Below are 26,969 nucleotides of genomic sequence, written 5' to 3' on the forward strand. Positions count from 1 at the left end.
TTTTCTAGTATAATTAGTTTTCTAGTATGATCAGTTTTCTAATACAATTGAGTCATATTTTCTTGTTATAAAATTTGAGGTAATTTATATAGTTGGATGATAGTTTTAAAAGTATATAACTGAGCTAACAAAATTATTTAACTTTTTAAAAATGTTTTTTGGTAGTCTTTACTTGAAGACATTTGCGTGTTATTAGATTAACTATTAACCCAAAGATTTAATACGTTTTGTTAGGTAATATGTTATTATTATCTTTTACTTAGTTTTTTTTTTTTTTTCCCTTTCTAGGGGACCTCCGAGCTTGTACATACTGTAGAAAAATAGCCTTAAGTTATGCTCATTCCACAGACAGTAATTCCATTGGGGAAGACTTGAGTGCTCTTTCAGATTCTGCTTCCTCTGTGTCTGTACTTGATCCAAGTGAACCCCGAACACCTGTTGGGAGTAGAAAAGCCAGTCGCAACATATTTTTAGAGGATGATTTTGCTTGGCAAAGGTACTGTCACTTAAATATAGTTTATATTTGGGAGATACTAGTTGTCTTGTGACCTATGAGTGCTTTTAGTTAACTTTTACCTTCTTGAATTGTTTCCTAACAATTCCCCATTTTCTCCTCTTTCTTCGAGTTGCCTCCAGAAGGATCACAGAATATGTTTATGGACAGAGATTATATTGACTAATTAAAATGTAAGCACTACAAGAGGAGAGACTTTATATCTTCCTTATTCACTGTTCTATCCCTGACACCAAGAATAGCGTATGACCTATATATGATCTTGATAATATTTATTGAATAGGCAATATAAGTTATTGATTAATAATTGCTAATGTAGCCTTCTTAGAGGAGAATGCTTATAAGATTTGTATTCATAATATTTACAAATGAAATAGATTTTTTTCCCTTCCTAAGGAACAGTTCATGTTTTTGCATATGTCTAAATATGCTATACTCACTGGTAGTGGAGGATGTTACTAACTTTTTCTTGGAAGTTACCCAGAATTGTTTGAATTAGAATCCTAGATTCATCAGTTTCTGATTGTTTTCTTTAGCTAAATTATTTTCTTATGCATATTTCTTATGCATATTTTCTGGCCATGTTAAAGAGCTTAGAGTTTTAATTCACATCTTTCTGATTAGTTCTTATGTCAATTACCCTTTAAGGGAGTGAGGAATTTGTATGTAACCAAAGAATTTAAACAGAAGTAAAAAATGAATGAATTATAGCTACATTCCATGTGTATAACTCTCAGGGACATAATGTAGAGTAGGAAGGAAAGTCACATTCATCTCTAGTGATTATTCTATTTATATAAAGTTCAAAAATATACAGAAAAAAACACACTAGTGTTTGTCTAGTGATACAAACATGGTATGCATACTTAAAGAAAAGGAAGAAACTGATAAATATGAAATTGTAGTTTCATTGAGGTAAGCGAGGGGAATGGGGTTGGGTAGGGGAACACAGGTACTTCAGAGTCTTTTAAATTGCTCATTGGGTGCATTGGGGTTTGGGACATCATGATTCTTTATATGTTACATGTATTTTATACATTTTAAAGGTTGATTCTTCATTTAATAAAACAAAGTATATGGATTCTTCAGTTCTTGCTTACTTTAGTTAGTAATGCCTTTCTGTTGTACCTGGCGCTGTTGTGTGAGACCAGAATTGGCACATGTGATTTAATAAAACAGACTGGGTTTGAAAGCTTCCTTAGAGAGATGTAGGATAGATGTCAGAGGGAATTGCTAATTGGTTAATGCTCACTCTCTTTTAGTCATCGTATCTCTGTCGTAGGTACCACTTTCTCCTTTGGACAGATGTAGGTGTGGTTCAGAGAGATTAAGTAATGTCCCCAAGGTCACACAGCTAGTAAGAGGTAGGGCCTGCCCTTGCACTTAGGTTTGTCTGACTCTGCATTGCTATTCCAGTGGGTTATAGGGACTGAGAATATTTTAACTCAGGATTTACTCCCCAAATTACTTCAACCTTGTGTATATCATGTGAAAAGGAGTTCTATAGGTATCTATCCAACCAATATTATTTTAATGGCATTCCATATACTTAATAAACTCTGTTTAATCAATCTTTTGGCATTTGATGTACTTAAGATAAAAAAACACACTGTTTCAACCTTAATTAAAGGAAGAAAACAAAAATGACCCACGATCTCATTATTGCAGAGGAAAACAATCTGCTTTTAAATCTTAAAGCATTTCATTGAAATTGGATTTACTTGTTACTGTCCCAAGTCATCTCAGTATTTTTCTTTTTTGTTTGTAGTTTGGTTCATCCAGACTCCTCAAGTACTGCTCTTTCAACAAGACTTGTATCTGTTCAAGAGGATGCTGGGAAATCTCCTGCTCGAAATAGGTAAACTGCCAAATGAAAACACTGTATTCTGTGTCTGTTTTTCTTTCTTTTTAGAGTAATGAGAAGAACAGACACATAAAAATGGAGGGGAGTGATTGTTACACACTTTCTGAGCTTTAAAAGCTGAATGAAACTGTCATTTCCCTTTTGCTAGTCAGCTTTTGCTTACACCATCTGAGTGGCTCTTTTCCACTGTTCTCAACTGGCTTGAGATCTTGGAACCTATACTTTCCTCTGCTAGCTTAGCAGATGAACTTACTTTCTATTATGTAGCAAACAGGAGATAACATAAGGGGACTTCCTCACTCTTAACACCACTCACCAACTTGATTACATTTGGAGTGCATCCTTCTCTACACCTCTTGACCAAGGTTTATTCTCCATCTGGATCTGATCCCTTCTCATTTTTTGTTAGGTATCCTATTGATGTTCCCCATCGTTCACCTCTCTCTCTGCTGACTCTTTAACATCAGCATTGACAAACTTAAGTCACCTATTAAAAACAAACAAAAATCCCTCCTTTGTGTTTCACCGCTAGTTACCTTTTTCTCAGTTGTTGCTTTTTTTTTTTGCCGCCCCCCCCAGTTGTTTCTTTCTTAGCTAAATTCTTTGAAATAGTTGCCTATAACCATTCTACACATGTTCATGTCCTTCTTTTTCAGTTTACTAGCTCTTACTAACATGCACACTTCCCCACTGAAAATGCTTTCGTTTTACAAGTTTAAGTGGTGAATATGTCATTGTAAACCTCAAGAACTACATATCTGAATTATGATGGTTTAATGTACTTTCAACTTATTCTTTCAACAAGTATTGTTAAGTACCTACAAACTAGGTATATGGAATAAAGCAGTGAATTAAATAGACAAAAATTTAAAACACCAAAAAACATAGGGAACAGGGATGGAGAGTAGAATTTTAAATAGTGTGCTCAGTGAAGCCCTCACTGCGAAGGTGACATTTGGGCAAAGACTTGAGGGTGTGAGGGAATAGCCACGTCTGCACTTTGTAGAAGAGTGTAGCAAGAAAAACAGGGAATAACAAATTCCTGAGTTATTAGGTTGGTGCAAAAGTAATTGTGGTTTAAAAGGTTAAAAATAATTGCAAAAAACACAATTACTTTTGCACCAACCTGCTATAAAATTGGGTGTTGTCATCATGTGGATGGTATTTAAAGCTATGAAACTGGAGATTGTCAAAAGGATTGTGGAAAGTGAGGAAATAAGGACCAAGATTGGAGAAATAAAGAGGAACTAAGAACAGGAGCCTGAGAAGGAGAGCCTGAGAAGGTGAGAGGAAAACCAGGAGAGTGTGTTGTCTTAGTAGCCAAGTGATGTCAGTTTTTCAAGGAATGGGGAGTTATCTTGCTGATATGTCAAGTGAGATGAGTGAAAACTGACCACTGGATTTAACAATGTTGCTAACCTTGATAGGCAATTTCCATGGGTTGTTTGGGGTTCAGGAGAGAATGGAAGAATTGGAGAGAGGAGTTTTGATACGGTGAAGGAGGGAAATGCAGCATAGGCGTGTGGAGTTGAGACGTTTTTAAAAGATGAGACAAATTACAGTATTCCTGTTGGCATGTGCACAAATGTAGAGATTGCTGTGCCAATTTACAGTATGTCTTTGTGTGTTTTGAATTAATGCTAAGATTGATGTAAGTCTTTAGGAAAAATGTAATTTAGTCAGTGAGTACTATCTCTAAGAAAAATTTTAGTCAGCACTCTTACAGTAGTAGGCTAATTAAAATATTTGACAATGAAATTGACTAATTTTTTTTTTTTTAAATTCTTGTTGCCACTATATCAGAAGATGTGTAGGGGTGGTTAGAATGTTAGACAGAGAAGTAGAATGGCTAATGCTCACCTTGGAAGATATTTTAATTAGTTGAATAAGATATAGTGGTAACTTCACTAAAAGAATATGCCAAGAAACGAGTAACTGATTATTTCAAAAATTTTGCTTATAGACTATTATTTATTTGATATCAGTGGTTTCTCATGAACCATTAAAAAAGACTTTTTGCTAAGCCTGTTACAGCCTATGAGTAATTTCTTAAATTTTAAAAGTATCTTCCTGCTGAGGAAAGCATCGTTTTTCAAGTGAGACCTGGTTTTGAATGACAGACAGCCCTATTATTTATTAGCTGAATTATCTTAGACAAATGATTTCATCTCTGATTCTTGATTTCCTTATCTGTAGAATGGATCTAGTAGTATTGACTCCATGGATGCTGTGAGGATTAAATGAGGGAAGATCTGTACATTGCCCTACTGAATGAGTTTATAGTGTCTGGCACATTGTAGATACTTCTGCCTTTTATCCTTTATATAGAAGCTAAAACTGGGTTTTATTTTTTCAAGGTAGAAGCTAACTAAATTTCTAGCTAAAATTTTTGTGCATATAAAAGTTTGCTTGGTGCTATTGATATTCTCTTCACAAGTCATTTATTTGGTAACTTTGGCAAGAGGCACTATTAAGGATATCATGTAAATACTCACACAGCGAGAGAGGAAACAGATTTTCTCCAGTTGTTTGTTGATCAAATGCAAAATATAATAATGATTGAGGACAATATTTTTAATGTATGTCTACTAATGAGAAGAAAGGAATTCTTTTTGGGGGGATAATATTTTGCTTAGTTTGGGTTCAAAGTGAGTGTTTCTGTCATCAGAACATTAGAGATGTTCAACTGAAAACAGTCTTAGTTCACTGGTTATGCAAAAACCATTTAACCGGTGGGCCGTGGTTTCCTGTCCCTGATCTGTAAGATTATTTCTGCATTTACATTGTGATTGTTCATATTTGTCACTTAAAAAGAATACTAATTTTCAGCATTTAGCAAGGAGTTTTTATCTATTTCCTTTGAAATATTACTGTTATATGAACTACATCTATAATTGTTTTCCTGTAATCTTTCTATAACAATTTTGTTTTAAACTTATTTTGAAATAATTTCAGACTAACACAGAAGTTGGAAGTATAGTACAGAGAATTTCTGGATACTCTTCTCCCAATACTATCATACATAATGTCATAACTACTGTTAAATATACCTTAACATTGACAAATAAGCATTTATTTAAAAATGAATTGTCACTGTAGCTGTTTATTGATGAAGAATTTACAACTGTGTTTTCATTTTTTGTTTTTATTTCCAGATCAGCCAGCATTACTAACCTGTCGCTGGATCGATCTGGTTCTCCCATGGTATCTTCATATGAGACATCTGTCAGTCCCCAGGCTAACCGAACATATGTTAGGACAGAGACCACTGAAGATGAACGCAAAATTCTTCTGGTACTGCTCCCGTATCTTTGAGCCATTGCTAGTTTTGAGCATAAAGAATGTTTATCTCACTGATTTCCTTTTTAAAGAAACATACAAATGAAATAGCCAGTTAGCATATGAATTAAATAGAGGAAATAATTAGCTTAAGTTTTTATTAGGATCACCTAAGCAATTGGTCATGCATTCCATACTCATATTGCCTTAATATTTTCTTGACCCCTTTCACCTCTGGCAGGATCAGAATTCAGGTGCCTACTAATAAGCGAGCTTAAGTTTTAGTTAGGTCCCAGATTGCTGTTTAAGCTTTAGAACATATTTCTCATACCCATCGAATACTTTTCAGACAGTTAGTACTATATGTTTATGTGAGATGATAATCAGTTGTTTATTGAATTTATCTAAGTGTACAATACTGTGTTCAGTCAAAGAAATGGAAGATACGGCTTTTGTCCTCAAGCTTGCAATTCAGAAAGTAGAAATGAGGTTGATGGGCAAGTCATTAATAATAAAAGAAGTAATACTTTAATTATAAAAAATAGAAAGATCGTTAGTTGTGAGGGAATTAGGAAAGGTTTTGAAGTGAAAGGCTTGGAGTGGACCTTGAAGTGTGGAATAGATTTGGGTCAGCAATGAGGAAAGCAAACCTTATTTAAAAGTGTGAGGAAAGGGATAGTGGTGAGCATAAGCGTGGCGTTTTTCATGGACTGTAGTAGGGTTTATTAATTGGGAGAGAGATTATGTTGGAATCTGTGGGCAATGAGAATGGGAAGTTATTTGGAGCTACCTGGTGGAAGGTGGTGAATTCACTCTTTACAAGTTTAGATATGGACCTGTAGGCCCTGAGTAATGTTGGAAGTTTTTGGAGAAGGGAATAATTCACGGAAGGCCTTTCTTTAGGAAAATTCACTCAGAAAAAAAATAAATTCACCTGACAATTGGGTGTAGGTGAGAATGGTGAGAATCTGGTGGAGCGAAGCCTACTAGAAACATTTACTGTAGATGAGTGTTGTCTGTTCAGTCTCTCCCCCTTCCCCCATCTCCAAAGAGGAGTATGAAATTTTATAATTAGATAACTAAGAGACTGATAATATGTGCCACTGACTGAAAAAAATTATTTGGGATAGTTGGTTTTCAAGAGAAAAGGTTAGGTTTGGAATTAGATGAGCTGAGTTCAAGCTGTTCCCCATGCATGTGTCATTTCTATTAAATTGTATAAGTTAGCTACGACAAAGACATCTGAATTGAATTCTTTGTGTGAATCTGCAAGTCACAAGAAAGAATCCAAAAAGGTATATAGCGTCCTTCTCAGGAGTAATTGCTTGTAATTTCAGGACAGTGTTCAGTTAAAGGACCTGTGGAAAAAAATCTGCCATCACAGCAGTGGAATGGAGTTTCAGGATCACCGCTACTGGCTGAGAACGCATCCCAACTGCATCGTAGGAAAGGAATTAGTCAACTGGTTAATTCGAAATGGACACATTACTACAAGGTAATGTGATCTTAAGAAAGACTTTCTGGTATTATTTAGTAATTTATTTTTAATGTGAACATAGCATTGTACATATAAGGGGAGCCAGGTTCTTTGTGAGTAGGGTGCTTTTGTTTTCTGCATTTGGTGTTTGGGGTGCTAATTAATCAGCCCTCCTCCCTTCAGGGCTTTAACCACTAGAGAATAGAGGCAAGGAGCCAAATGGGGTCACAATTACCTAATTTATTAAGAGCAGAAGTGTATAGTAATTCCCAAAACACTGAGCTCTGTAGTTAAGCAGGATTGGGGAACGTAGGTAGGCCCAAAGACAACACTGGTTTCTGCCACTGTTCCCTAATCTGGACATTGCAACCTGTCCTGAGAATTGGGTTCATGAGCCACACCTGGAGTGTCCTAGTGAGAGTTGTTAAAATATCACAAATAATTTGTAAAAAAGAGAGACAGCTCCTGTTGCCTTTCAAGGTAACATGTTCCCGAGCTTTTCTACTTGTTTAGGTTAGTGACTCCTCTCATGGGAACAAACAAGTATGTAGGAAGAGAGAGAAACAGCTTTAAGTAGTGAAGCCTTGCATTTCAGTTTTGAGTGTCTCTTTTTAGCTTTGTGCTTTTAGTCAAGTTACTCAATTTCTTTGAGACTTGGACCTCTCAGTTCCAATATGAGGAAAATATATAGTTTTTTGAGAAGAAGCTGTGAGGATGAAATAACATCGCTAAAGTGCTTTATAGGTTGCGAAATGCCATATAAATGCAATGTGTTAATATGTGTCTTATTTCATGGATATACATACCGTGTTTCCCCAAAAATAAGACCTAGCCAGACAGTCAGCTCTAATGCGTCTTTTGGAGCAAAAATTAATATAAGACCCAGGCTTATATTACATTGTATTGTATTATATTATATTGTATTATATTATATTATATTGTATTATGTTATATTAGACCTGGTCTTATATTATAGTAAAATAAGACCAGGGCTTTATATTGATTTTTGCTCCAAAAGACTCATTAGAGCTGATTGTCTGGCTATGTCTTAATTTTGGGGAAACACAGTATATACATTTTATACCTGTATCTGTAATATTTGGTATTGTCTTCTTGTCAAGACTGTAAGCTCCTTGAGGGCAGGAGCCAGGATATTCTCAATATTTGTTTTAAGTACGGGGCATGCATGCCTTGAGTACTTCAGAAATGCAGGAATTAGGTTTTGTTAGGACTGACTTACGAATAGGTTCTTTACTATGGTACCTCAAAAAATCTTTTAATTTGGCTTCAAGTCTCTCTTGTTTTATCCCTCACCTATCCAAGGACAATTTGAAATTCCAACTCTGATGAGGACGGGGAAAAAAAAATTTAGTTTGTGTCTCGTCTTGTACCTGTAAAATTATTCCAACTGCATTGTAAAAGTTTTCATTTTTGTTGGTCTTGATTCAGGGCGCAAGCTATAGCAATTGGACAAGCGATGGTCGATGGACGTTGGCTAGATTGTGTCAGCCATCATGATCAGCTTTTCCGGGATGAGTATGCGCTGTACCGACCACTGCAGGTAGTTCTCAGTGTCACCGCTAATGAGCATGTAGCGAGCTTGTTGTGGTCTTTCTTCATCTGTGGAAATAAAAAGTACTTGAATTACTCAAAGATACGTGTGTCTAACATGTTTACCTTGCTGTTTGAGGAAAGTTAAAGCATTTTTACTTGGTAGGTAGTGATGGTGGAAAACCTATCAGATTCAAACATTCAGTTGGTGTGGCGTTTCTTAAGTTTGGCCTTGTGGTGTTATAGTCTGTCATTTACCTTCAGTGGGTTTCAGATTTACTGTGTCTGTTTTTAGGACTGAGATAGAGCATACATAACAAAATGATTGAAAAAATTTCATGTCACCGTTGCAATAGGTATTGACTCATTAGCAGTATTACGTTGTATAGCAGTGGTAAAAGTGAATATTCTTTTTTTTCAACTTTAGTTAGGGAAGTGGAAATTATTGAAAGATAGAACTTTCTAAAAAGATATACTTTTCCTTTTGGTTTATGTTAATTTGATATATACATGTATATATATAATGTTTAGTAACACCTTTGTGAACTAAAATTAGAAACTCAGTGGTTAGAAAAGACAAATAACAAAAGATTGGTGTGGCGTTATTTGTTAAAATCTAAAAGCTGTTTTCCAGGATGTATCCTAGTTTGGTGCACAGGGTTAGAGTAAATTTTAAGCCCTGTTCATTCACTCTCAGGACTAAAGGATGAAGTGAAACACCATGAGATCTCTCTATTATGTTGTGTTCGTAACATACTGCCTAAGCCTACTGATTAATAAAAATGACAGTTTTTTTTTTTTTTTTTTTAAGATTTTATTGGGGAAGGGGAACAGGACTTTATTGGGGAACAGTGTGTACTTCCAGGACTTTTCTCCAAGTCAAGTTGTTGTCCTTTTAATCTTAGTTGTGGAGGGTTCTGTTCAGCTTCAACTTGTTGCTCTTTCAGTCTTAGTTGTGGAGGGTGCAGCTCAGCTCCAGGTCCAGTTGCCGTTGCTAGTGGCAGGGGGCACAGCCCACCATCCCTTGTGGGAGTCGAACCAGCAACCTTGTGGTTGAGAGGACATGCTCCAACCAACTGAGCCATCTGGGAGCTCAGCAGCAGCTCAGCTCAAGGTGCCATGTTCAATTTTAGTTGCAGGGGGCGCAGCCCACCATCCCTTGTGGTACTCAAGGAATTGAACTGGCAACCTTGTGGTTGAAGAGCCCACTGGCCCATGTGGGAATCGAACCGGCAGCCTTCGGAGTTAGGAGCACGGAGCTCTAACCCCCTGAGCCACCGGGCCGGCCCAAAAATGACAGTTTTAAGAGTGAAATTGTCAGCATGATGCTGGTTTATAACTTAGTTTCTACTAATTTGCTTATTTTTGTATAAATTTATGTGGTGGTTAGCTTTGTAAAAATACTGGGCTAGACCTTCTTTGTAGTGTGACAGCCTAACTTCCCTGTGGTTGCTATTGAAGGCGAATTGCTTAGATCCTGTCTCGATCCTTTCAGAGCACGGACTTTTCCGAGACCCCTTCTCCAGACAGTGACTCTGTGAACTCGGTGGAAGGACACTCAGAGCCATCCTGGTTTAAAGACATAAAGTTTGATGACAGTGACACAGAACAGATAGCAGAAGAAGGTGACGAGAATTTGACTAGTGAGTTTTAACTTTCTAACATTTTTGTTTTATGACTCATTACCGTAATATGTGATCAAATAACGTTTTTATTTGTTTAGTTGAAACAGTCCTACTTTAAGATTTATGGCTCCCAACTAAATGTAAACATCTGATAGCAATCCTCGTCCTAGATACAGTATTTTCTTAAGAAACCAACTTGTTAGGCTACTGGCGTTTTCAGATTTTGCCATAGTCTTTAGTTTGCAGCAGCTTAAAATAACTCTGAGCTAATAATGTCACAGCAGACAACTTTCTCACCTCTTCACTATGATATCAGACTTTCTCTCTGCAGAACCTCCAATATATTTCTTCATTTAAAAAAATTCGTTTTACATTTAACTTGATCAAATTTTATTAAGTCTACACAGAAGTACATGAAAATACTGTATCCATTTTGGTATTGCACATTGGGCTTGTATATTAAAAAAAAACATTTTTTTCCTTTCCTCCAATACCCTCATGAAACCCATTTTTTACTCCCCTCCTCTCCCTATATTTCTTTCCCCTCCCCAACACTAAAAGATTCTGCCAGTCCTAGCAAGCGTACATCAGTCAGCAGTTTCCAGTCCACAGTGGACAGTGACTCAGCCGCTTCTATCAGCCTGAACGTGGAGCTGGACAACGTGAACTTCCATATCAAGAAGCCCTCCAAGTACCCACATGTGCCCCCTCACCCTGCTGACCAAAAAGGTAGGAGGTAGTCGCCATCCGGAATCCAAATGCAGGCTGGAGACCTGGGCCGTAGGATCTCACGCCAGCTTGTCCCTCTGGCTTCCTCTGTCCCAGATGGCTGAGGGGATTTGGTGTGGGTTTTGTTCCACCCTTTCTCATTTGCCCCACACCTCCTCCCCATACCTTTTTTGGTTGGTTCCTTTTGTTTCTTGTTTTCTCCCTCAGGACCACCACACCCAGTTTAAAGCTTGTAGTCTTTGAAAGGAACTACATCTGACTGCTCTTCCCTTAGCATAATGTGCAACTTCCAAGGTGGCATTTCTTTGCGTTTATAACATGGATGTTCTGCTCTATTCATTTCTCTTTCTTCATTTAACATTTCAGAGCCTACTTGCTTATGCTGTTACCCAGTAGCTTGTTTTCCTAAACCTTTTCAGATACCTGAACTAGGCTGTGGGAAAAACATTCACATTTCCCAAAACATCTTTCTACTCTAATTTAAAATGCTTTTTATGTACATGCTGTGTTTATTAAAAAGTTCTCTTTGCTACAAAACGAATTCATTGTTTATTTTTAGCTATCTTAGATGACACTTGGGTTTGTTGACTCAAAAATAATAATGGATGTATTCAAAAAAACATTTGGTATAAAAGGAAAAATAAGGTAAACCATTACTAAAATCTAACATAGCAGTGCAGAAGAAATTAATGCTTTTTTAAAATGCGTGATGAAGTTTTCTCGGTTGTATAGAATTAAAACCAATTTAAATTTTAGCCATAAGATGGCATTATGTAAAAGTAAATGAATAAAAAATGTATCAGTAAGTAAATAATTGTGGGATTGCATTATGTTATAGTCACTGAAAAATCGTTATTATAAAGATGAAAGAATTTGTTCTATGATTTCACTTAGAGTTTGAATTTTTAACTTGTGTCTTTCTAAAGCTGAATTGTCTCCTCAGATCAGAAGTACTTGCTTAATTCTTTGCTACTCCCTATTTTGAGCCTAAAAATATGATCAGAAAAGAAAAGCTTATGACCTTAAATGTCTGTGCTAAAAAAATTGGAAACCAGCTTACATTTCTACAACAAATTTCTCATAATTGTTAATATTAGCCATTATCATCAAGATGTGGTAAACTGGTATTTGAGTTACAGTAATAAAAAAGGTATATCTTATTTAAAAATAGAAAATTAGAGAGGGTGTGGGAAAAGATGAGACTTAGCGTAGTGTTGAACATGAGTAAGATACTCTTCTTTATGGGAATCCTCAAAACAGAAATTGGAAAAATGGTGGAGAACGTTTGGGTGAGTATGGAAGGACAGTGAGCAGACGTGAGTGACACTTGTGTGAGAACTAACTGTAGACTGTGATCACATGGAGGATATTGGATGATGCCCTTGTGATACGAATTACAGATGTGGGTCAGAGGCGAGATCCGTCATGTGGAGAATATCAGTTCTCTGGACACATCTGTTGGCCATTTCATTTTGCTGAAAGTAGAGTGCAAAACACATCATTGACTTGCTGATGATTTCACCTCCTGGAAAGTTTTACGAAGTTTTGAAAAAATCATGATGAAAGTTGACCTGTCATCATAGAATTCATCATAGCAAAAGATGGACTGCTGAGCACAGTCAGACATTTACTTTAGGAAACCTAACTTCATAGTGTTGGGAGAGGAGTAGAACAAGAGGCTCCAATAACGACATTTTTATAGTACAGCTTCAAATTGTGTCTCTAAGGAAAAGGAAAGGCAGAGCACCTGCAGTTGGAAAAAAACCATCATGACTCTTTTGGAACCTTTCTGATGTCAACTCTTCAAGAAGATTGTCTACAGAAGTTATAAGAGGCAATCTTCATATAAGGATGGATCTGAAAGAGGGGCCAGTACTTAAAAAAAAAAAAAAGACAGGATACACAAGTCCAGATTGCATTGAAGTTTGGAGTAAATGCCAAGGATATTTTAGCAAAGATTAAAAAAATTGTAATGCAAAGAAAGAAAGAAAAATTAGTTCAGTTAGCAAAGATTAAAAAAATTGTAATGCAAAGAAAGAAAGAAAAATTAGTTCAGTTATTTGGGGGAGTTGTTTTAGTATTAATCCCCCGCCAAAATAATCTTATCAGGAAAGAACACACATGGTTAAGAGGAAAGTGAAGTTCGAGATAATGAAGAGATAGACAGTGCCTGTTATGTCTGTTGCTAGGTTCCGGCAAACTGTATACCAGATTATTGAAAGAATTTGGAGCTGTGATCATGAGGCCAGAGCATATCTTTGAAGAGTTGTGCAGAATAGAAGATACTTTAGGTGACTAGTAATAGATGCATTAAAAATTTTTAAAAGATGGGTTTTTGATGTGACCGAAAATTGGTCAAATTGTAGACAAATTTAATGCACAGAATGTACTTTGATATTTAGAAAAGGAATTGGTGGTGACTGGGCAACAGTGTTGGTTAACTAAAATAAGTCAGTCCGAAACAACCTTAATTCCATCTTGTATGGTGATATGAGATTGGTACATTAGGAGACCATGATAGACACTGTCATCTTTGATGTTAATAAGACTTTTGATGGTCTTTCAATAGCTTTGTGGACAAAGAGGACAATTTTGCACTGGAAATATGTTAAAGAGGTAGTTAGTTGTAGGCAGTGGTCATATTTACCTGTTAAAAGCACAGGCTCTGGAGTCTCTATGAGCCTCTATGTAAAAACACACATAAAGAGCTAATGTGTTTGGCAAATGTAAGAACCACTATTACTATAATGCATGGACTTGTAGTTTGTTTAATGGTTGTACCAAACATTGAAAGAACAATTAATTATTTAATTAATTTAATTAATTAATTAAATTTATTTATTTTTAACAGGAAGGGAATGCTTCTAGATTATGCTATAGTCCTTTGTCTATCCATATTCTGTGTTCAAGAACTTTTTTGGTCAGCATTTTGAATGTTTTTCAGATTCACACATCGTTAAAATATGGGAAGAACAGTTAGTGTGTTGGATAGCAGGATTGGAATTTAAAAAAATCTTAAGCAATAGACTAACCAGATGAAATTTAACACAAAGAATGTAATTAGGCTTAAGAAGTTTACTATTAATACTCTGGAGAAAGCCATTCTTAATATTTCAGGTGATGTTGCCTTTAAGTATCTGAAGAGTATCTGAAAGGAATGATTCTTATTTTGTATATGGCTGAGGGAAAAACTCAGTTCAGTAGTTAGGAACAGTGAGCTTTTGCTGCTGTGCCCTGGGAGTGTGCAGGTGGTGTCTGAAGGTCCACCTTTCAGAGTAACTGAGTATTGATACTGAGGTTAGGTAGGCTTGGTGACTTCTAAGTTCGCTTTTCATTCGGAATCTGTGAAATGAAAAATTGAGATCTGGAATTTTAAAAGAATTATTAGGGGGAGTAAGGAATCCTTTGGCCTGCACAGTAAGAATATAATCCAGGAAGTTCCAGCATCAGAAAGAAGGTAATTATTAGATTGATCTCTTGGGTCATTTGCAGCCTCAGGAGTCTACAATATAAGAACTTTATAAATCCCTTAATACATGTTCCTGGTTTTCACAGTTCTCTTGATAGTTTTTAGCATACTGAAATGAATTAATCTTTTTCTATTTTTCTTGTGACTTTCAAATTCAATAATTGATTTTTTCCCGCATTGTAGTTAAGGTGAACACTCATTACTGGAAAGTAAAGATGGTCAGAACGATCTAGTAGTGAAGTGAAAGAATAATAGACTTCTGCTTCTTTTTTCATTCCTCTTAAAATACAAATGAAAATGAGTGGTTTTTAATCTTTCTTTTGAGGTTAAAGGTAATACTAAATTTTTTCTTACAGATCGTTTTCTGTCTTCTAAGGCTGAGAAAATTTGGATTTATAAAATTGATTGAAATAGCTGCACTTAAAAAAATTGTGTTTTTTTCCTTATGTAAGCAAGCCCCTCATTGTCAGAAACTTATAAAACTTAGTGTGATCTTCTGGTTTGATTAATGTTTCACTATTGGTCTTGGAGAGTGATAGAATTAAAATGTATTTTATTATTATGTGCTGCAAGCAGGATTCTGAAGCATTCTTGGAAAGTTAAGAAGTAGGACCTAAAGGAGAGTGAAAATCGTGGCTTCCGTCAGCCTATCGGTCTAACTTCCTATTTATGTGCAAACATGGGGAATAGGAGCAAGTTCAACAGTACCATGAGGAAACAGTTGATCAAATCCCGAATGTGGGGTCTGCTTTAGATTAAAAAGGAACGAAGAGAATGCAGTATATGAACCTTGTTGGATCCAGGTTTGAGGAAAAAACATTATTAAAGCATTTTAGGGACAGTTAGATAAATTTGAATATGAACTGAGTTGATATTAAGACATTCATTGTCAATATTCTTAAATGTGTATAGAGAAGAATGCTCTGATTTTTAAGAGATGCATGCTGAAATATTAGTGGAAAAGTGCAATGATATATATAACTTCAAATGGTTGGGGAAAAAAGAGCATATGTATATGAGTATGTAGCGAAAAATTATTTTGGCAAGTTAACAATTATTGAATCTAGATGGAGAGTATTTCTTTATTTGAAAGTTTTTCATAGTAAAATGGGGAAATTCATCATTTCTGAAATATATATGTATATACATCTATACACATATATATATATATGCTTTAGTATGAAACATAAACACTTAAAGCCAATACCTTACTTGAATGAACAGGGGTTAGCATTATTTACTTCTGTGACGGAGGTGTAGAAATAAAGTGTTAACATCTATTTTTACTTGTCTGCACACTTGATTTTGTTGTATTTGGCACAGAACACTTGAATTTTCTAAGTAAAATTTTTTATCTGCTTTCTTGTTTGAAAGATGAGCATATTGGCTTATAAACATTGACTTTTGAAGCCCATTTGTTTATAAATGAAATCTACTTGGAAAGAATTTTGTGAAGAACCTATACCTTAAAGGTCTTAAAATACATTGTGGTTTAATTTGCATGGTAGAAAGAACCCCACTTGAGCTATGCTTGGTCACAGACCTAGAGGAAAGTTCATGGGGAAGTAAAGAATAAGTTTCACTTGTAAGAAAACTAATATTCTAAAAGTTCTAAAAGAACACATTCTGAGTATGTTCAGCAGTTATCGCAACCAACCATTGGGCAGTGTTTGGTTAGAATTTTTGAAAAACTAAAACTCTTATTAGAAAACTGAAAAATCCTTTATTCCCTGCCAATGTCACTTTTGTGTAATTTTTTTTAGCTTATATCCTGAAATTAAAAAAACACCGTATATTGTTTTGTGAGGTGGCTTCTCTATCTGTGAATTACCTCATGTAGAGACAAAGTCATCATTTATTAAATAACACAGTAATACATGAGAAAAACTATATAACTTTTTACATTTGTCATGCACATGACTGAAGATCTCAATTTCCATAAAACAGGTTAAGTTTTAATAAGGGAAAAAGAATCTGTTAAAGATAATCTAACATTACTGTTCTTGTTCTATATTTTAATTCAAGTCTATTAAGTTTAGTATGTAGCGTGTGAAACAAGTTTAAAGATACATTTTAGCCTGAAGTTTTCTTGAATTGGCCAGGCAGTGATGGGTGTAGTGTGAGTAATACTTTGCATGTGGGTGTGTTCTCTTTATAATTGTGCTGGCTTGTTATAGTCATAAGTCTCTCCTTTCCTTCCTCCTCTCTCCTCTTTCCCTGGTGTGCAGAGTATTTGATTTCTGACAATGGAGGACAACAGCTCTCAATAAGTGATGCCTTCATCAAAGGTAATTTTATCAAAAGCTGTACATGTGATGGTGTCTCTTACTCATGAGGATATACTTAGGCCTAGCACATTGATTGGTGCAGAGTAGGTACTGAAAATGTATTTGATTATTTTAGTATCATGGGAACACAGTTTTGAGACTGTTAAGAATCAAGAATATAAACTTGGGCTTAGTTTGAGAGAAGAAGGTCTCTGATCTGAAAAGTTAATTGTTTAAAAGCTTTTAAATAGAACTTGAATTTTATTATTTTAAAGGCATAACTATTTTATGCTTTCCTACAGCATGATAGCATGAATATAATGTTAAGCTTTGATACACGTATCATCAATGATTGTCAAACATGTCAAAAAGCCCACAGGCAGATCTCACCTAGTTGAGGATGCTGCTTGCCCTGTGAAGTTGGGAAGAGAAGTAGGAAGCAGGGGTAAAGAACTAGCTGCTGATCAATTTCTTGGGGCCAAAGGACGGGTAGAAGAGTACAAGCCTTTTCTTACACCTTCTCTACTTAGCTTACTGTGGAGTAAAGACATGCTTAACTTAATTGGTCCATAACACTCCACAGCTTAGGCCTTAGATAATGGGAGGGTTTCAAATACAAGAGAGAAAGTAGGGCAAGCTGGTACAAGGGAGGCCACTTGCAGCTGATGTCATAACTTAGCAGTGTTTCTGAATTCACGTCTTGGCATTGGGTTCAACTAGAAGTTTATAGAGAGCCGTTTACATAATTGAAACGTGCTGTCCTTCTATCTCACTTGTCTTGGACACATGCTTTAATGTGTAGTCTGCTGGACTATTTGCTTAAAACATTTTTTTTTGGTTTGGTTTGCTTTAAAGGGGAAGGATTAGAGAATTTTTATAAGCATTTCCCACCTCTTACCATTTATTCAGTCACATTTTCAACAGTTCCTTAGCAAATTTTTTTGTAAAGCATTTAGTATTACCTATTAATTTTTCATCTAAGTCCATTTTTATTCTTTTAAAAAATTTAACGGTTGTATAAAATTTTACTTGAATTGTTATTTTTCATGTTTTAATATTTCTTTATAGTTAATTTTTGGGTCTAACTTGTAAAAGTTTTGCTAAAGAAAAAGCCTTCGGTCCAAATCTCTAAAAAGAAACACAATTTAGAATTGTTTGAAGAGACTTTCTGCACTGTCTTTTACTGGTTCAGACGGATCAGAACTGAGCTTTTCTCTTTAAACTTTAGCACCCACACAATCACATGTTGTTTTGTCAGCATCCAGATTTCCATTGAATGCAGTTTTTAGTTTGTGATTTTATAGGGAAAATTAACCCCCCTCTTAATGTCCCCAAATAAATTAAAGGACTGTGAAAATCGCGTTTTATTTGCTTTTCAGAAGCTATATTTATATTTACTGGCTTGAGAGTCCTAGTTGCTTATGTAAATTTGCTTCTCATAGTTCTGTCTCTGATTGTGGCTGTTGGAAATATTGATGCTCCAATGCACACTTAATTCTTTTGTTTATGTATTTATATATGTCCCTGCCTTTTCACACCAACAATTTGAATTGGCCAACTTAAAAAAAAATAAATCGACAACTTCTAAATCTGTGAGTTGATGGTATTATACATTACACTGAAGTATTTCTTCTTTTACACTTTGCTTAGAATCTTTGTTTAATCGTCGAGTCGAGGAAAAATCCAAAGAGCTGCCTTTCACGCCTTTGGGCTGGCATCATAACAACCTGGAGCTGCTGAGGGAAGAAAATGGAGAGAAACAGGCCATGGAGAGGTTACTGTAAGGCAGTGAGCTTTTTGATTGGAATTTTCCATTTTTATAATCTTCAGTGACTTGATAGGCATGTGCATAGTTCTTTTCCTTATAAAGTCAAAATACTAAGATTACTTAGGAAATAAAGCCTGTTCTGATGAAAGTTTTTGTAAAACAAAAGTCCTAACCTGTGCTTATCTGTCCCCACTGTAATTTATGTGTTAAAAATTTTATCACATTAAAGGGGTTATCTTAATTGGAGATATTTACAATTTCATTTATGAGCAAATCATTAAGGTCTAGATATAATGCAAGAATAAAAGTGACCAAGAAGATTTTATGTGTGAGCCTTAATTCCTGGGCTTATTTCTTTTGTAGACTACTTACTGCATCTTCAGAATTATTGCCTCTGGCAGTATTGACTATACAAACTTCTCTTTTGTAACACTTTTATAGTTCAGCTAATCATAACCACATGATGGCACTACTCCAACAGTTGCTCCATAATGATTCATTGTCACCATCTTGGAGGGACATCATTGTATCACTAGTCTGCCAGGTTGTTCAGACAGTCCGCCCTGATGTCAAGAACCGTGATGATGACATGGATATCCGTCAGTTTGTCCACATCAAAAAAGTGAGCTCTGCTAATGCTTTCCTAACGCTGGGAACTGCTGAGATGGGCCTGATAGTAACTTGTCTCGTAATGGTAATCTAAAAAGTCGTTACCGTGTGGGGTGCTAGGTGAGGAGGGGAAGGTTTTTCTGTCTGCTCAGTTTGTTAGCTCTGCCCTTAGGGATCATGGAAGCCACTCAGGAAGTGAGAGGTAAATGGCAGGCGTGAGTTGGGCATGGAATGAGTTGGGAACCCAAGCAAATATAAATATAGTTTCTAACCTTCTTGCTTCCTCTTCTTGACTTGCCACTTATGAGAAGGCCTGTTTTTAGATTACTGTCGCTGTTCTGAGGAAAAGCAGTGAGTAATTGCTTTATTTAGATAGTAATGGAGTACTATATGTATTTATTTATGTTTTTTTACCAATGACACTTAATAGGGGTTTCAGTTGCCAGATGGCACCGATTTACTAAAATGAGTATTTTAGAGTACCAGATAGTACGTCAGAGTGGGAGGTGTGAAAATAGACAATTATGTTAGATGCCATTAATTACTGGTTGAAAGGAAGAACTGTATCCTGAAACTTTTTGGTCTGATTTTCGATTACATATTTGATAAAATAAAAAATGGAAATAAATAATAGTATCTATCAGACTGGAGTCTAAGAATGTATCATTGAATTTTATTGTTTTCTTCATTGTTTCATTAGATCCCAGGTGGAAAAAAGTTTGATTCTGTGGTTGTCAATGGATTTGTTTGTACCAAGAATATTGCACATAAAAAGGTAATGTGTTTGTCTTCAACAGTGAAGTCCAGCAAACCATGGCTGCTGTAGTACCCTCATCATGGAAGGAAAGGAGAGTGGGCATTGAGGAGTAACTTAGCAGTGTCTGCCATAGGGGCAAAATTTTGGAGGTTCAGGGAAGGTCTCCCAGAGCTGCTGAGGATTGGGATTTGGATAATGGAATTCATCAGACAAAAGAAGGAAGGGGGAAAGAGGGTGAGGCTTCCAGACCAACACAATGATAGGATACTAGTATCATTTCTCTCCTGACCCTGCCACATCTCAGAGAGGCAAGGTTTCCGTAACAGACTGGAGTCTCTCCGCAGGACTAGCACTTTAAGCTCTGTTTTCTCTTCTAGGGCTGAGCTGCAGAAATGTCACTGGCATTCTGTTCTTTCTCACCTTCTATCTTTACCTTCAGGTTGGAGGCCTCTTTCTAGCACTTGCACAAAGGAGTGGTGTGAGATAACTTGGTGTATTAAGGAAACTCAGTGATCCTAAGAGGCAAGATAGGAAAGGAGATGAGGCTGGAGGAAGCAGGCAACGGCTTTGAATCCCATTATGGATCTTGAACTTTATTCTGAAGGTCATTGATTCTCAAAGCCTAGTGTACATGAGCTTCAGGGTGGACTTTGTTAAAAAGGTAGATTCCTAAGCCCAGCCCTTAGAAATTTCCACTCAGATTTAGGGAAGTGGAAGAGTGGGGTGTAAGTGAAGTGTGGGGTTGCTTTTAAAGTAGACACTTGAAGTATTTCCAATGTCATTTGTTGGTCCTCACATTCTGAGAATCCATCGAACTATAGGAGTGTTCTCAATCCTTGCTGTGCTTCAGAATCACTAAGGAAACTTACTGAAAATAGAGATACCCTGACCCCACCTCTGGGAATACTGATTTGATTACAGTGAGAGCTCAGGCAGATTTCTAGTCTGAGGGACTAGATGGATGAACAACCTGTTTTCATTCTTTTCTAAACAGAGACTAATGATTTATTTTTTGTAAGGCAGTAAACCTGAAAATTGTTAATGGCAGTAGATTAAAAAAAAGTATGCCTGGACTTGACATTATTTCATAGCAATAATGCAAAGTCAGTATTTCTGCATAGAGTCTTACTAAAACAGCGCATTACCCATTAAAGTAGTACTATAAGCCAAATGAAATGATCTTCATTGAAACAGAGAGGTAAATATGTGGCGCTTTTCTATGGAATTGAAAATTGTGTGTGGGTGTGGTAGAAACATAGGCATGAATGACTGTCTTGCTGCACTGACCAGATTTAGAGATAGTCTTTAGTCTGTAGTTACCGAAAGAGCCTGACCATAGTTCCCTAGCTGGTGAATCACCGTTTTCAGGAGTATTTGTCAGTCTGGAGTCGTTAAGCTTGGTCAGTCTGAAATCCCCACTGCAGCCTTCAGGCCAGTCTGCCTATGTCTTTAGTTGCATGATTAGGGTATATTGTTTGGATCTCTGCTTCTGGAGAGGTTTTTTTAACTTCTTGTTACCCAATTGGCTTACCAATATATGAGTGCTTGGAAATAATTTCTATTAGAAATATATTCAAGAGGCATTTTCATTCTTTTCTCCCTCCTGTACACTTCTTGAATTTTTGAAAGGTTAAATTACACTTTCTAGATTGCTGATCTCTGAGAGTTTGTGAAATACCCTATCTTTTTTAAAAAATCTTTATTCAATTTATTAGAGTGATATTAATTAGTAAAATTATATAGGTTTCAAGTAGTGTACAATTCTATAATACATCATCTATATATATTGCATTGTGTGTTCACCACCCAGAGTCAGTTCTCCTTCCGTCACCTTATATTTTGACCTCCTTTACCCTCTTCTGTAATACCAACCCCTCCTCCCCTTACCCTCTGGTGACCACTAAACTGTTGTCTGAGGCTGTGAGTTTTTGTTTATTTGTTTGTCTTGTTCCTTTGTTGTTTTCAGTTTTATATCCCACATATGAGTGAAGTCATATAGTTCTCAGCATTTTCTGTCTGACTTATTTCACTTGGCATGATAATCAAGATCCGTCCATCTTGTCACAAATGGCAGTATTTCATTTTTTCTTATGGCTGAGTAGTATTCCATTGTGTATATATACCACATCTTCTATATCCAATCATCTGTTGAATACATTTTGGTTGTTTCCATGTCTTGGCCACTTTGAATAATGCTCCAATGAGCATAGGGGTACACATATCTTTACAGATAAATGTTTTCAGATTTTTTTGTTAGATACCTAGAACAGGGATTGCTGGGTCGTATTAAGAACTCTATTCTTAATTTTTTGAGGAACCTCCATACTGTTTTCCATGAAATAGCCTGTCTTCAAGCCCCATTGCCCTCTACTCTGGACTTGTTATCTCTTATTGCAGCATTAGAAATGAAAAGAAAAAATAATTAACATTTTAGAGGAGTAGATTAAAGTAGCATTAGTGAAACAAAGCAGGTTTTTGAAGAATTTTGCATTGCCCTGAACTAAATTATTTGCTTAGAAAAAAATAGAATATCACAAAGGAACGAAATGAGAGTATTTTAAAATGAATATAATGAGATAATCTATTTAACAGGAATTATGAAAGTATGACGTAAAGGTATGCTTAAAGGAGGTCTACAAAGCAGAAACTTGAAAAGCTTTAACAAACTGTTCATTTTTTTGTAGATGAATTCTTGTATTAAAAACCCCAAGATTCTTCTGTTGAAGTGTTCCATTGAGTATCTCTACAGAGAAGAGACTAAATTTACTTGCATTGATCCTATTGTGCTGCAGGTAGGAATTTACTGAAGCAATAATCTGGGGTGTTTGTATGCTGTGCTGCTTGCAAAATCTTGCAACTCATTCTAGCTGATGAAATTTGACAGGCAAAGAAACTTGTTTGCTCTTGTTTCATTTTCAACATTTATTATAAAAGACAATTTTTATGTCTTACACTTTAGCAGCTTACCAAAACCTCTGTCACTCTTGGGGACTATATGGAAGTAAAAGCGAAAATCCAGTTCCTGGTTGCCCTTCACATTTGGGTCATTGATTTACTTTAAGGGTTTCTCTTACCTTATCAGGTTCCCCCTGGTAATAACTGGTTTTAATACAGTCTTTTCTATTCATACACATGCTTCTAGAACATCAGTTAGTTTACACGCAACTGGTAAATGGGAATAATGTCAGATGGAAGTTGTGGTTTCCATGTGGTTTTTCTTAAGTAAGAGGGCCCAGAATAGCTATAGTAGGATTATAACCCTCAGCTGGAAAGAAAAACAGCCTCAGCTCAGTGGCTATGCAGGCACGGACACTTTTGGCTCTATTTTAGGAGATTAAAAGTGAGCTCCTGCTGGAAGGGCCCTCTCCCCAGAGATGTACCCCAGCCTTGGACGGCTGTTAATGGCTCTGCTGCTCAGAGCTCCACTTCCAGTTGTACTGTTGCAGTTGCTTTTGTACATTTTAAATTTCTCTTGAGGCAGTTCCAGCTATGCTGAGCTGCCTGCCCGGGCTGTCTGGGTTCTCTCTCCGGGTGCCAATTATTGTTTTTGTTAATGCTCTGGATATGAAGTTGCATAGGTTTAAAAAGTTTTCTGCCCCAACCCCTTTTCTCCCATAAATGCTGTTAATTTTAATTTGTGGTTGTTAAAAACAGGAGGCTTTCAGGAATGTGTATATTATATTATAGCAGAAACACTTATATTCGGTTCCAGAAACATTTAGGGAAAACATTACTTGAAAATTCATAGGTGATAGGCCCAGTTTTTCTAAGAGCAGTAGAAGCAATGTTTTTTGTACTGAATTCAGACACCAACAGGAACCTGAGTTGTGGTGAAAGGCACCGGGGTTTATGAAACGGCTCTGTTGCTTAATGAACCCTGTTACCTGGGGCCGGTTCCTCTTTGGAATTCAGCTGTGTACTGTGTTTCCCCGAAAATAAGACCGGGTCTTATATTAATTTTTGCTCCAAAAGACTCATTAGGGCTTATGTTCAGGGGATGTCATCCTGAAAAATCATGCTACGGCTTATTTTCCGGTTAGGTTTTATTTTCAGGAAAACATGGTACCAGTAAAAGTGAGAGGTTTCGACAAGGCTTTACCATCCCTTCTAGCTCTGATTTACCGTGACTCTTCAGTGGAGAGCTGACATAAGGATTGGGGTGAAACACAATTGTCATTTGTCCATCTAAGATCCTTGATGCTAAGGTTTCTTATCTCCCCAAAGGTGTCAGAAGAAGACTTTTGTAGGATTAGATCACAACTACGTTGATCATGAGCTACATCTTGGTTTCAGAGATGTTAAAATGTGAAAAATTGTGTGTCTCGAAATTGGTGAACTAGGTCATTGAAATCTACAGATATTTATTTACAAAAAAGTTGTACTTAAATTTATCCACTTTATTTTACTCCATTGTTGTAGTCAGGTTAACAGACTAAAGTCTTTTCATGTTAGAGAAGTATGCTCTGGGCAGTATGTACTTAAGAAACGTGCCTTTATTCATAACCTAGAGTGTCTTGTTCATCAGTGCTTTAAAACATAGTTTATTATATCTTTAATTCCTATCTTACTAAAGCTTTTAGTTTGAATTGGTAGACAATATCAGCTAAATTTTTTCTGACCTCCCCCTCCGCCTCCTTTTTTTTGGTCCACTCAGTGTGGAATGACCGAAAAATCCAAGAAGCTAAAACGTAGATCGAAAAAGGAGGATCAGAAACCAAGGGCAAGGAGATAATTAGCCTGAAGCTTTACTGTCTTCATCAGGCCGGCCTTGCTAGGTGTGTTGGTCTGCCACTGCTCCATTCCGTGCTCATGGCCTACTTCTAATTCTCCTTCTGTGTGGAGCCTGGCCCAGGCCTCTTTCTTTAACATGGTCCTTCATGTACAGTTGGGATAGTTGACTGGAGCTGCCATTCCTGTACCAGATGCCAGAAGTTTTATTCCAGTTATACTGTTGGAATTGCACAAATAAAGTCATTTTAAATGCCATTAAATTGCAATTTCGTAAGCAGAGTAGGAAGTTAACACGTTTCAGGAAAGAAAAATTCTGTTTTTGTTAAGTATGTATATTGTTATAATATACAATTTCTATCAGTGTAACCGAGGAAGGTGAGAAGAAAAATACTCCGTAACAGGGCAGGTTCATTGTAGGGAATGGGCTCGTCCCTGTCTGGTGGCACTGATCATGTATACAGCCTCGCTCAGAAAACACTGGGCATATGGGCAGAAGTAACAAACATGCTCACATGTCTAGTTGTCTCCTGTCTGAGTTGAGAAATTATATGAAACAATTAATGGATTGTATTGTTTTAACTGTGGATATTATTTATAGTATTCATTGGCTTTGAAAATAAGCCTTTGTCATGAAATTGTATTAAGCATTGTGTTTTAATTTTTAACTATAGCTGTTCTAGGTAGAATATGATCTATTGGGAGATTGAAATTAGGAAGTAGCTGGACTAGCCTGTTAGAGAGTTATTTATGCAGATACCCAAAAGAAAAGATACTCTGGTGTGCTTCAGAGTGTAAAAAGTAGAATCCTTAACTACATCAAAAACACTTAGAAATTGCTTTCATTTTGGGGGTTGTGAGTTAGGTTTTTTTTAACCTCTGAGAGCTAGCTAATTGGATTCTGGCTTTTATATTACAGATTATTAAGAATTAAAAATCCATCAAAGTAAAATTAGTGAGTTGGAGAATGGAATTTCTCCTGAAATTTGTTCCAGCATAATCAACAGTTTGGAGACATGAATAATATTCTTGATTGTGTTTGAATTAACTTACAGACTTATTTATGGACAAAGAAAACTTAGCTGACATTGATATTAGTAGGCAAACTAGCCTGATATTTAAATGTCTAGATCTTGACTTGTACCACATATATTTCTGATTTATCTTATTTAGGAAAGGGAATTCTTGAAGAATTATGTTCAACGAATAGTGGATGTTCGACCCACGTTGGTTCTAGTAGAGAAAACAGTATCTCGGATTGCCCAGGACATGTTATTGGAGCATGGCATTACTTTGGTCATTAATGTAAAATCAGTGAGTTTTCTTAGTTTTCTATTTTTATATCATTTAAAAGAAAAATCACATCTTTTAAGTTTATATGCATGTGTGGTAGGTATGCAGGGATCATTGATTATCTATTTCTTTGCTGAGCCACATATATTGAAAGTAGGATAGGAAGCATGGCAGCTATTTCACTATTTAAAACTGGAGAATCTCAGGCTGGAAGGAAATGTGATTAATTATATAACTCTCATTATAGGTGTCTGCAAGACCAAAGATGTAATAGACATTAGTTAATAAGTGTATTTATTGATCCCTGATTTTGTATGGGGAATTGTACAAGCAGAAAATGCTCTCGCCCTTGAAAAGTTACTCCCTTCAGAATAACTGAATTCCAACCCAAGAAGTGCCTCCCCTGCCCCTAGAGTAACCTGTACCAGTGTATGGTGCTTAAATGCTTTTTGATGACGTTATTAATGAGTGTGGTTTATTTTAGAGGCACGTTTTGATTACTAAGCTACTATGTACGTGTGGACTAATCTAGAATTTAAAGTCATATAATTATCAAAATTAAGGAAATTCATTGTGAAGGATAGTTTTAATTTTTCCTATTACCTTTCCAGATTAAATTTACTAAGGATTAAATTCTTCTCTAATTTCGTAATATAATGTTTTTCTTTGTTCTAGCAAGTTTTAGAACGAATCAGTCGGATGACCCAAGGTGATTTAGTCATGTCGATGGACCAGCTGCTCACAAAACCCCACCTGGGCACCTGCCACAAATTTTATATGCAGATGTTTCAGTTGCCTAATGGTGAGTGATCTTTAGCATCGATTCACCCTAGATGGGGGGCCTGAGGATATTGGTTACCTATCAGTACTTAGTAGGTGGTATCTACGGTGTTTACTTAGTAGCAGGTATCTACGAATGAACGTATTAGCAGGGGTTACATGAGGCTAGGCAACTGTGATCTTTTCTCTTACAGATGGTAAGGTAGTGAATTCATTCTGCCTTGCCTTCTGGACTGGATTGCCACCTATTCTTAACTTT

At 36.2% G+C, this 26,969-nt stretch overlaps 1 protein-coding gene across 8 annotated transcripts in view; it reads left to right on the forward strand.

Moving 5' to 3' along the window:
* PIKFYVE (phosphoinositide kinase, FYVE-type zinc finger containing) overlaps nt 1-26,969 on the forward strand; it is a 69,881-nt gene that overhangs the window by 11,082 nt on the left and 31,830 nt on the right. For 5 of the 8 annotated variants that reach the window (XM_019726947.2, XM_019726946.2, XM_019726949.2 and 2 more), the window contains 14 exons: nt 289-496; nt 2,283-2,372; nt 5,534-5,672; nt 6,995-7,152; nt 8,584-8,695; nt 10,181-10,328; nt 10,872-11,039; nt 16,737-16,796; nt 18,426-18,555; nt 18,985-19,165; nt 19,853-19,927; nt 22,594-22,701; nt 25,811-25,951; nt 26,606-26,732. In XM_019726947.2, coding sequence (XP_019582506.2) covers nt 289-496; nt 2,283-2,372; nt 5,534-5,672; nt 6,995-7,152; nt 8,584-8,695; nt 10,181-10,328; nt 10,872-11,039; nt 16,737-16,796; nt 18,426-18,555; nt 18,985-19,165; nt 19,853-19,927; nt 22,594-22,701; nt 25,811-25,951; nt 26,606-26,732 — 1,845 coding nt within the window. Of the gene's footprint in view, nt 1-288; nt 497-2,282; nt 2,373-5,533; nt 5,673-6,994; nt 7,153-8,583; nt 8,696-10,180; nt 10,329-10,871; nt 11,051-16,736; nt 16,797-18,425; nt 18,556-18,984; nt 19,166-19,852; nt 19,928-22,593; nt 22,702-25,810; nt 25,952-26,605; nt 26,733-26,969 lie in introns of those variants that run through there. The other 3 variants (XM_019726951.2, XM_019726952.2, XM_019726954.2) reach the window with 2 other exon arrangements.

Source organism: Rhinolophus sinicus, linkage group LG01 (assembly GCF_036562045.2).
Source record: "Rhinolophus sinicus isolate RSC01 linkage group LG01, ASM3656204v1, whole genome shotgun sequence".
NCBI classification, from domain to species: domain Eukaryota; kingdom Metazoa; phylum Chordata; class Mammalia; order Chiroptera; family Rhinolophidae; genus Rhinolophus; species Rhinolophus sinicus.